At 45.2% G+C, this 11,499-nt stretch overlaps 3 protein-coding genes across 3 annotated transcripts; 1 reads left to right on the top strand and 2 right to left on the bottom strand.

Annotated features, from left to right (window-relative positions):
• Positions 1-6,684: 6,684 nt before the first annotated feature.
• MYCFIDRAFT_171636 (uncharacterized protein) lies at positions 6,685-7,403 on the bottom strand (the record flags this gene model as incomplete). The annotated part of the gene is made up of 8 exons (XM_007925068.1): positions 6,685-6,701; positions 6,754-6,760; positions 6,815-6,841; positions 6,890-6,971; positions 7,009-7,127; positions 7,168-7,198; positions 7,259-7,313; positions 7,343-7,403. 8 exons carry the CDS (start codon positions 7,401-7,403, stop codon positions 6,685-6,687), a joined length of 399 nt encoding a protein of 132 aa, XP_007923259.1.
• Positions 7,404-7,449: 46 nt separating this feature from the next.
• Positions 7,450-8,628, top strand: MYCFIDRAFT_171635 (uncharacterized protein; the record flags this gene model as incomplete). Its single annotated transcript, XM_007925067.1, has 13 exons — positions 7,450-7,471; positions 7,505-7,549; positions 7,581-7,645; positions 7,674-7,697; positions 7,728-7,751; positions 7,783-7,818; positions 7,854-8,065; positions 8,107-8,154; positions 8,183-8,229; positions 8,274-8,310; positions 8,337-8,381; positions 8,410-8,484; positions 8,517-8,628. The coding sequence occupies 13 exons, from the start codon at positions 7,450-7,452 to the stop codon at positions 8,626-8,628; spliced, it is 792 nt and encodes a 263-aa protein (XP_007923258.1).
• An 822-nt stretch (positions 8,629-9,450) lies between these two features.
• Positions 9,451-10,188, bottom strand: MYCFIDRAFT_40934 (uncharacterized protein; the record flags this gene model as incomplete). The annotated part of the gene is made up of 1 exon (XM_007924260.1): positions 9,451-10,188. A coding segment is annotated over one exon (738 nt), but the record flags the coding sequence as incomplete, so codon positions are not given.
• Between the last annotated feature and the right edge of the window lie 1,311 nt (positions 10,189-11,499).

Below are 11,499 nucleotides of genomic sequence, written 5' to 3'. Positions count from 1 at the left end.
TCTATCTCGCCCTTAACATTTAGCCTAGTCCAAGCAGCTTACGTAAAGAGCTTAGTGTAAATGGCCTCTACAATATCGATATACTACGTAGGTGTAAGATAATCCTTAATTAGAGCCTTTACTACCTCGATACGGTTTATGCTTATAAACTAAGGAGTACCGAAATTGAATCCGAGCTGTTCCTCTACCTCTTAAAGAAATTAGGCACTAACATACGTACGATATGCTACGAATACTACCTATCGAACGATGTAGTACTCTGCCTTAGTACTACTAAAGCGGCGGATAGTATAATACTTAGCGATGTCCTTAAGGGTATAGGCTAGGTACTTACCTGCCTTGTTAGTATCGTAATAGGTTCGTAGAGGAGTATAGTACGCATTCATCTCGATATAGAAGAAGGCTAGCATACCGACGATAAAGTCCTTCCTATCGTATGCGCGCGTACTCTCGACGCTGCCGAGCTTAATACTACGGATACGATCGACGGTTATTTAGTCTCCGATAACGATAATAAGCTAGTCCTAGAACGCCTTATTATCTAGATCGAGCTTTAAGAACTTCTAGAAGATATCGTTATATACCTAGTACGTATCTTTAATCGAGGCTTCGTTATAATCGGATACTAGTAGTAAGATTATTAGAGTCTTACTATCCTTCTTATCCTTAATCCGGATCGTACGCTATAGGAACCGCTTAGTTAGACTACCGCCGCGAATACGATCGTCTATATTAGGGCCCTTAAAGCTATCGTATTCCTTAAACAGATACTATAGCTTATCGCTAGTAAGGAATCCTATAGCCTAGTCGATATAGTATAAAGAGGTCGCCTTCTTATACTTATTAGCGCAGATCTTGCGTAGGATAATCCGAGGGTTTATCTTCTTCTTTAGCTTTAGTATATGCTTCTTTAGACCCTTCTAGACGGCTTAATGCCTAGTAATATACGAGGTCGTTATATTGCGCTACTTAGTATTGCTACTAGTCGTCTAGATAGCCTTCCGGTTCTCCTAGACATAAAAGTTGTCGTATACAATTATATATCTACCCTTAATAAACATTTTAACTACCCGTTCTCGGTTAGTACGAGCAGTCTTCCTCGTAAGCCGCTATAGTGTACGATAGGCCGGATATAGACCTATCGCACTAAGGACATCGACGACTCGTCGCTTAATACTACTAGTATACAGGAATAGCCTAAAGGACTTGCCAAACTAGGATGCCTTCTTTAGCGAAATCGAGCGAGTAACTACCTACGTAATCGTAGCGATACGCTTCTTCTAGCGGCTAAATTTGTCTCGGATACTAGGTTAATCTTCCTTAGCGATATCTTTAGCGGTATAGCGCTTATTAGGAAGTAAACCCTATAGGATACTATACCAAGTTAGCGCTGTATCTTTAATAACTTTGTCTATCTTACTTAGCTTCTCTTATCTATCGATAGTAGAGTCTAGATCGTACTAGTTGAAGAATTTCTTACTAACGAGCCTCTTTAACTTAGAACGGAGCCTACGAGTACTTACGAGACCCTCGAATAAGAAGATATCGATAATCTTATCGATACGACGGCGCTATATCTTTGTTCCTAGATCTCCTACCTATATTAAGAGCAGCTTTAGCGCAGTAAGGTACTCGTAGTTTAGTAGGTCTATAATATTAGTATACTTCTACGGTAGACTCTTTAGACTCTTACGCTTCTTCTTCTTCTTAGCTACTAAACTAGCAGGAAACTAGCGCTTCCGAGCGGTACTAGGGCGAGCAGTACCGACAATCTAAGGCTCGATATTATTATTATCTAAGAAGTCTCCTTTATCTTCTAGTCGAAAGAACTAGCTACCTTTAGCACTAGCGGCTTTAGCCTCGACCTTATTATCGCTTATCTTATTATCCTAATCCTTAGTCTCGTAATTATCTTTATCTGTTTCCTCCTCTTTATCCTCGACAATAGGTAGCGCGACGTTAGCGTGCAGACCTATACGGCGCTCTTAGCGGGTTGGAACAACTAGAGCTAGCGCTATCGGAAGGCCGTGTTCTGCTGCTATGTCTTCAAGCTAGTCTAATAGTAGCGCTAAGAGCTCGCTCGTCTAGTAAGGGCTATGTTCTGCGAGGCTATATTCTGCTACTATGTCTTTAAGCTAGTCTAATAGTAGCGCTAAGAGCTCGCTCGTCTAGTAAGGGCTATGTTCTACGAGGCTATATTCTGCTACTATATCTACAAGCTAGTCTAATAGTAGCGCTAAGCCGAGCTCGCTCGTATCGAATGCATTATATTGCTATAGTAGCACAGGCAAGCTAGAAGGCTCTGTTAGTAGCGGCTTATCGTCTATATCGGCTATAATAGTGTCGCTATCGTCCGATATTGTCGCTAGATTGAATACTAGATTAAATACTAGATTGAGTGCTAGATTGAGTGCTAGATTAAGTACTAGATTGAGTGCTAGATTGAGTGCTAGATTAAGTGCTAGATTGTTGCGACAAGATTAATAGCGACGGCGTCGAAGGAACAGGTTGTAATAGAAGCGACTAGTGCCCGCGAGCGACGCGTTATAAGCAAATATATAAAGACGCACGGACTAGAAACATGTATAAAGTCGATAAAGCTAGGCCTTAGTATATAGCAAGAAGTGACCTCCGCTCTTTAGATACAATACAATACTACGGTGTCGCACACATATATACTAAACGGGGATTATTATAGAATTGGCACCGCTAGGACCTCCGGGTATTTCTATGTTATATAGGCTGTATCTTAAAATAGGTGTTTTTAGTAAGACTAAGTCTATTACTAAAGCCGGCTTTTAGCTAGGCAGTACCGTCGGCTTATAAGCTATAATATAACAACCTAACGTCGCATTAATATAATTTTTGGATAGAATAATATCCGATTACCTACTCTACGCCCGCATTACAAAATATTAATGTATATCGCGTTGTATACAAAGTCGCAAAATAGGGATCTTAAATCTAATCCGATCGCTAGTTTTGCTATTAGACCCTTGCTGCGCAAGGGGTTTATAAATAAACCGGTAGCTCGTGCGCTCTTAGCAAGGGTCTAATAGGAGATAGCCGTAGCTATTATTGCTGCTATTGTTAGTCGAGCGGTTAGTATTATAGGGATACGAGCCCCTTCTACGGCCCCTATCGCGGCCTCCTCTATATAGCCGCCGGCTACGGCCTCTTCTACGATCGTTACTATTCCTATTGTTAGTATTGTTGTCCTAGTAGGAACCTTAGTTTCCTCCGCGGCTACTACAGTTGCTACGGTTAGTACTAGCTAGTCGGATCCTTAATTCTAGTCGCTATTAGAGCTAAACAGCCCGTTCGGCTGTTTCTACTTCGACTATGAATTAAATGCGCGTTAGATTAGTCTGTTCGAACACGCGACGACGGTCTAATTTAAGGACTAATTCCTATCGCAATTTAGGGCGTATTTCGGAAATCTAGATAGAGTCGGTCTTAGCTAGCAAATCGTCTTCGAGGGTCTTTAAATAGGCCTTAAATAAGCGAGCCGATTGATTAGTCTTTTGTTTAGCTCGAAGGTATTAGTCCTAAGCGTGTTATTGCCTTAGTATAGGGTTTCTAAGGGTGTCTAGCATAATAGTCTTATAGTCTTGCTACTAAATAGCGGTCTAATTAGTAAGAGAGTCGAAATGGTTATCCTAGGTGCGCTTTAGGTCGCTATTGATGTACTATATAGCGTAGACAACTAGTAAATAGTCGTCTAGAAGGGCCCTCGGCGCATTTCGTTAGTTAAGCTTATAATCGCGTATATAATTATTATATTGCTTGCGACTAGAGCCGTTAAATACGGTACAGTCCTTAAGCTTAGTATCCTTCTTTTAGATAGGGACGGGTAGTAAGGAAGGCCCTACTATCGGCTTAGTATTAGTTAATAGGGCTTCCTATAGGCGGCGGATCTCGAGGAGATTATCCTTTAGCTATTATTCTTAACGTAGGGCAGTAAGCCTGTTTTAGGTAGCTTCTTAAAGTCTCCCTACTAGTTAAGGACTAAAGGCTAGTTAGCTATATCGACGATTAACAATATTGTTAAGAATATCGTCGATAGGCAATTCTAGGTCGTTACCTAGAACTATAGGTTCTTCGGCAGGCCTAGTAGTAGGCTCTTTAGTAGGCACCTTAGCAGGTGCTTTAGCAGGCACTTTAGTAGGTACTATGCTACTAGCGTTGTTATTGCTAGCGCTGCTAGCGGCAGCACGGTTGTTGTTGCTTTGTAATAAGCCGGCTATTGTAATAGGGGGTAACACTAATAATGTATTATTAGCCCCTAAGATACGGAAGTAGCGGAATTAGTAGATATCGGTCTAGTATACTTAACTTAGTATAATAGGCCGTATAGAAGGCCTTGCTTAATAATTGGTACGGTTGTTTTAGTAGAATAGTACGTATAGGTCCCGTTCTTCGGGCGTAATATAGTTAGATTAGTCTTGTTCGTAGCTATACCGCTAAAAGCTTGAAATAAGAACTATCTAGCTACTACCCTTAAAGGGTAGATCGAATACTATATAAGAAGGGTATATTAGTAGGTAGATAGGGTAGTAGTAGGTATAGGTAGTATTCGATAGAGAACTAGGAGGAGAAGGAGGAAGGCAGGCTAGTTAGCCTAACGCTAAGCGCTAAGCCCTGCCTAAGGCACTAAGACCCTAGCTTCACTCGAGCTAGTTATATGCCAATTACGTGTAGCCTCTAACAATAGCTCGTTCGGCTGTTTCTACTTCGACTATAAATTAAATACGTATTAGATTAGCCTATTTAAATATACGGCGGCGGTCTAATTCGAGAATAAGCTCCTACCTAAGCTTAGGGCATATTTTAGAGATCTATATAGAATTAGTCTTAGCCGGAAGGTTATCCTCGAGGGTCTTTAAATAGGCCTCGAATAAGCGAGCCGATTAATTAGTCTTTTGTTTAGCTCGAAGGTACTAGTCCTAAGCGTGTTATTGCCTTAGTATAGGGTTTCTAAGGGTATCTAGTATAATAGTCTTATAGGTTTTCTACTAAATAGTAGTCTAGTTACTAAGGGAGTCGAAATGATTATCCTAAGTGCGTTTTAGGTCGCTATTAATATACTATATAGCGTATACGACTAAGGAATAGTTATCTAGTAGCGCTCTTAGTACGTTGCGCTAGTTAAGCTTATAGTCGCGAATATAGTCGTTATATTGCTTCCGACTAGAGCTATCGAATATAGTACAATCCTTAAATTTAGTATCTTTCTTCTATATAGAAGGTCCTACTACTAGTCCTAGTTTAGCAGTAGTTATTAGGGCTTCCTATAAGCGTCGAATCTCGAGGAGATTATCCTTTAGCTATTGTTCTTATCGTAAGGTAGTAAGCCTATTCTAAGTAGCTTCTTAAAGTCTCGCTACTAGCTAAGGGCTAAAGGCTAGCTAGCTATATCGTCGATTAACAATATTGTTAAGAATGTCGTTAATAGGCAATTCTAGATTATTACCTAGAATTATAGGTTCTTCTTTAGTAGGCCCTCTAGTAGGCTCTTCGGTAGGAGGTACTTTAGTAGGTACTTTAGCGGGAACTATGCTACTAGCGTTGTCGTTGCTAGCGCTGCTAGCGGCGCCGCGGTTATTATTGCTTCGTAATAAGCCGGCTATTATAAGGGGTAATACTAATAATATATTATAGGCCTCTAAGATGCGGATATAGCGGAATTAGTAGATATCGGCTTAGTGCGATTAACTTAGTATAATAGGCCGTATAGAAGGCCTTACTTAATAATTAGTACGGTTGTTTTAATAGAATAGTACGTATAGGTCCCGTTCTTCGGGCGCAATATAGTTAGATTAGTCTTGTTCGTAGCTATACCGCTAAAAGCTTGAAATAAGAACTATCTAGCTACTACCCTTAAAGGGTAGATCGAATACTATATAAGAAGGGTTATATTAGTAGGTAGATAGGGTAGTAGTGAATTAGTATAGTATTCGATAAGGATCTAGGAAGAGAGAGAGGAAGGCAGGCTAGTTAGCCTAACGCTAAGCGCTAAGTCCTACCTAAGGCACTAAGACCCTAGCTTTACTCGGCCTAATTATATACTAATTACGTATAGCCTCTTTAGCCCTAATAAGTTACGCGCTAGGTAGGCTTCGCGCTAGCGGACTAGTAACATAGTATACGTAAAAATATTATATAGCTATTATATAAGATTTACTAGGATAGAATAGGAGACTTTACTTACTTAGGTTCTTATAGAAATGCTTTAGTAATTAAACCCTCGCTATACGCTTCTTCTATATCCGAGTCTAGTTACTACCTTATATTCGCTTTAGATATCTTCTATAACTCTCTTTATAAGCTCTTCGAGTTATTCTAGATACCTTCCGCTTTACTAGAATAATAACGAACTTAATCTTATTAACCTTAGAGAGTCTAAAAAGTTAGAAAGCTTAGCTTAGGTAAATTAGTTTAATTTCCGATTTATCGAGGTTAAGTATATCTAAGATCGAGTATATCTAAAGTCGAGTATATCTTAAATTCTATATTAAGATATAGAAACAATTATAAATCTATTATCTATTATCTTAAAGATATAAACAAGATTGCAATGTCTATCGAATCCTAGCAGTTTAAAGAGTTAAAAAATAGCAAAAAAAGCATATAAGACATCGCTAATGCCTTATACCTATAACGAGCAGCAAGGGGCTCGAACCCTCAACCTTTGGTGTTTTCTGAACCGAAGTTCTGAACCGTAGTTCTGAAACGAAGTTCTTAACCGAAAACCAACGCGCTACTGCAAGGATGTCAACTATAATTTCCAATAATATCGTTAACTTAGAGTGACGAACCCATTGCGCCAACCACCCGGCTTCTGATTGGACGGCTCGGAAAATAAAACGAATATATCCTACATTTTCACAGCCTCGTTCTGAGAAATACAATCTCTGGACCTGGAAATCTGTGAGACGAATGCGTGGCTTTTGGAAGTACTACTCAGTATCCTAAATAGAGGTCAGAGAACTTCAATATCCGCAAGACATTGCTGCCCCGACAAGAACGGGCATAGTCAGCTGCCTACCCACTCCCACCTGTCTAATGTGAAGTCCAGCAGAAGAAATACATAACTTGGACGCAGACAGGTTATCATGCCTGATCCTCTCAGTAAGCAAAGCAGCCACAGTAGCGGAGAATTTTCACCGTCTGGCCAACGTCACAAATCTCAACGACTCTTACTAAATTGGATTTTGTCTTGCAAGAACGTACGAGGTTCCGACTGGTGTATTGCTACCTAAGCTGCGAGATGAAATCTTTCGTGCCTCCTACTCTCGGGGTGTTTGATCTTGCTGTGGTTCAATCCATCCTCTTCCTAGACCAAATTGAAGAAGAAAATGTGTATCGCTCAGGACGAGCCGTAGATTATTTTGCGCACGCATGCGGCCTGATCAACACTATCGATCTGATAAGAGTTGCTTGTGTCCCATGGTGGTGCTCCTTTTGTCCTGTGACAGCTGACCGTCCCAATGCAAATCAAAAGATCGTCGGGCATTCCTACGCTTTCTATGCTCTTTGAAGAACTCTTGTTTGTATCATATCCTGCTTTCCATGATCAGGTGCAAAGATCAAGTTTGAGGTCGTGCTTGCAGATGGGATGGAGTCATTAGATCTTGTCATCAATGTTCTCCGCATGTTTGTCAATGACGCAGGAACTTGCTACAGCCTTGAACAGCGTGTAGAAGCACTCAGAAGAACAAATTCAGACCGATCCTAAGGTCAGAAGAGCCGTGTTCCTTCTTCGAGTCTTGAGATGGGAAGGTAGCTAGAGCTATGAGCTTCGACATCGAGATTGATGTGCGCGCGCGCCAGCCGCCGGGAGCAGTTTGAAGTTGCTGGTCTTGATATATTATCCGCTTGCGGGCTTTGTCGATCTCAAATGGCACTTCCATAGCACTCCCACGGGAGAGCTGCGACATCCGTTCTCGGGCGTATGGTGGTATCGAGGGCTCTGGGCTGGAAGATCATGGGCAGCGACGGGCTGTGTCTTCTACCATTGTGGCGCGTTTGATACGGTACATCAAGTATGTAAAATTGAAGTTAAGTGCAATTGCAACGATTTCTCGTCGCCCTGGGCCGTTGTAGTATGCTACGCGATATCAGCATCACAATCCTCTCTTGCTGCCCGCAGGAGTGTGTACTTTTATGTGAGATGCATGAGCAAAGACTGCGAAACACGAATTGCAATAATGCTTACTGGATCAAATGGTTGAGAGACAATGCGAAGGAATGAATTTTGCATGTGACACGAGAAAATGAGCTTTTTATCATTTCATACGACATCTCAATGTGGTGAATGTTGCTTCATTTTGCAGTCAGAAGTCAAAATCGACTGACGCTCAGGTTTTCGAGGGTCGCAGGTCTTTTGATGCCAATTCCACGGAACAGGCTGCTCGGTACTGAGATTCTGCCAAACTCAACGAGAATGAACCGTCAGCGAAGCCCATGCAACGAGAGATATGGGTAACAGGAAGACACGGGTGTACTGGGGGTAGAGTTGTGATCAGAATGCGCCTCAATATGTTTGCATCGATTATCAACCACAATGCCGAAAGTATGCGCCAAGAAGCAAAACCGGCAAACAATGCCCACGCCGATGCTCGCTGAAAGTCAAAGCGGAAAGCGACCTCTTATCACCATCCACAAGCTAGGCCCGAGAACTCCAATGTGCGTGGTTGAGTACGTAGACATATAGTAATAAGAGAAAACATTAAGCCATATCTGCCATTAAAGTCGAACTCTGGAGATCCAGTCCTCGATCTCCGGGTCATTCCAGAGTTTGGTATCCTCGACTTCCTTCTAGTAAGTCTCAGAATCTGCGCGATTATGGCCGTGTCGCGCCGATCCATCCATGTTGCCGACAGCATGTCCCCCGAGACTGCGGTCCACACGATCTCGATCGTCGAAAATAAATGGCCCAGCGTCGTTCCTTGGCGTCATTGGTCCATCGTGTACGGGCCCGCCAGGTGACAGTGCGAATTGCGTGTGAGTGGTAGGTGTTGCGGATCTTGCTCCGTGGAGCTCGTTGGGTGTCCGCGATCCAGATTTGGGCGGAGCGATGTCTATTGGCCGGGTACCGAGAGCTCCAGAGCTTGCTCGTGATCGATGGTTCGGTGGCCTTGAAGCGCCTGCTCCTGCTTGCCGCGCTGGTACTAGAATGTTGCGAGCAGGCGGTGAAAGGGTAGATTCCTGAAGAAGTCGGGAGAGCTCTGCCTCCATCTCCGATTGGCGACTGTCGCGTTCAGGTGGAGGTGGTGTGTGGTACCGTTGGTGTTCATCGCCCTCGCCATCGCTGTTACTGTAGGTGGGATTTCCTTCCGAAGATGCTCTCGACTCGACCCTGCTGTCTCCTTGCCCTGGTGAAGATGCTTCAAGCTCGGCATGTTCCTCTATCCGATCGTCGAAGTCAGCATCCATCACTTGCTCCACATCGACGTCTGCATCGAGATCAGACACCAATCTGCAGTTAGGGCAATTGAAATTGGGCCATGCCGGACCATTGATATAGTTTCGCACGCACTTGAAGTGCCAAACGTGACTACAAGGCGCGACGAAAAGGGCCTGACAGGGTGCGACAGGGTTGAGGCAAATGGAGCATTCCGAGCTGTTCACACTAACAGCATCTGAATCGCGTCCAGCCCCGCCTTTTGGCTTGAGCGCATTCTTAAAGAGCTTCTTGTGGGTCGAGGTATTGAAGCTGTTCAGAGCCTTCTGCCAGCCTCGATTGCATTCTATGCGGATCTTGACGCAGCGAAAGATAGCCTCCTCGCCGCCTTTGAAGTCGATGCCGAGCTGGACCACGTCTCCATCGTTCACGGGGTAGGGTCGACTTTCAGCGCCAGGGCTCGACAATCGGACGTGGTTCAAGAATGTGCCTGAACTGGATTTCACGTCTTTGACATACCACTGTCCTTCATTGCACCAGAACTCGCAGTGTCTTCTGCTCACCACTTTGCTCTTAAAGCCCACGACGTCGCCGGAAGCATTGTCTCGCTCACTGTATCGGCCAACGCGTACAACGCTATTTGGTGTTTTGAGTTGGCGCGATACTGCTGCAAACTGTAGTGACGGTCGATGGTTCGTACGTGTTTCGACATGTGGTATGAAACGGATGGTGGGCAGCTGGTCTTTGCTCTGTCCTGCAGGCGGTGTTGAAGACTCAGGCATCGTGCTCGACGATTCCGCAGCTCCATTGCCAGCTTCAGTTGCGGAGGCTCTCCGTGCCGTGGTATTGGCCATGGCAGTTGGGCCTTGTGAGCTGGCAGTGCGACTCCTCGTCATATCGGCAGCGGTGGTACTCGGCTCAGGAGACGCCGACTCGGTGGAAGTGGAAGTTGGGTGCGGCGACTGTCGGTTGAGGCCGCTCCTGCCCTGTATCGTCGGTATCCAGCCGTTCTCTGCAGACTGGATTGTCGACGGCGGCGGGGCGGCAGGTTGGCGATTACCCCGCTCTGTACTTGCACTTGATGGCGGCTGTGGTGGTGATGGCGCCTGCCTTTCGTGACCGGGGGTGTCTGGATTGGAAGTCGAGCGCAACAAGGGCGGGATGGGGGGCGGAGGTGTTTCTGCGCGGTGCAGATGGTTGTGGGTGTAGCTGCGCAGATACGACAGGCCGCGCAGTCGGCTGGGTCGAGGGGGCGAGGACGGGGTAGGGCTAGGGCTAGTGGTAGCGGTAGCGTTGGCGGCAGCGGTATATACGGAGGCTGTAGCAGGGCCGGCGGAATTCAGCATCGCTGGACGGCTGTGTGCATGCAACAAGGCGTCGGGTGTATGTGCACTGATTATGCAGTATGCTGTGTTTGCTCGAGGGCGCCTCCTTCAGCCTGTCTTGACCGGGGACACTGCGGCGGGTCACGCTGTACGCATCAACGCGCAATTCGATGGAGGGTGGCGTTCAAATGCCTGGGAGGAACAGGAGAGGGCGAAATGCTGGCGTATGGCGTATGGCGTATGGCGTATCTGCAGCGGCCTGTCGAGGCAAAGAGGCCAAATCGATGCTCGAGGGGTTTGGCCTGGCCTGGCTTGGTTGGCGGTTGGCGGAGAGTTGGGAGTTGGGGCCGAGGATGGTGCCTCGATACCAATTCATATGCTGAGCTGCTTACACGGCAGATTATTATTGCAGCACGCACACGCAGCAGATGGCACTCATCATGCGCGATGGAGACGACGGCCGCGGCCTCACCGAGCAGCACTGCTGTGAGCTGACGTCGCCTGCGAGCTGTCGAGAGTTGAACCACGAAACCCAACAACGCCTGGGGGACTTGTAAGTTGTCGGAGATCTATCATGGTCACATGGAAATTGCAACAACAGGCACGTGCTATTCTAGGTTGCCGGCGCGCATGCTATCTCGCATCCCCAAGGGCCAAGGTGTGACGGTGTGTTTTGATGCAAAGTCAACCGTTGCCCATCTCCGTGGGCGGTCAGGACAACCTGTTACAGCGGTGGCCATTGTCCCATGCTATGCCGTCTATCGTAAG

This window comes from Pseudocercospora fijiensis, assembly GCF_000340215.1.
Source record: "Pseudocercospora fijiensis CIRAD86 unplaced genomic scaffold MYCFIscaffold_2, whole genome shotgun sequence".
NCBI lineage: Eukaryota > Fungi > Ascomycota > Dothideomycetes > Mycosphaerellales > Mycosphaerellaceae > Pseudocercospora > Pseudocercospora fijiensis.
This window is presented reverse-complemented; position numbering and strand designations above follow the sequence as displayed.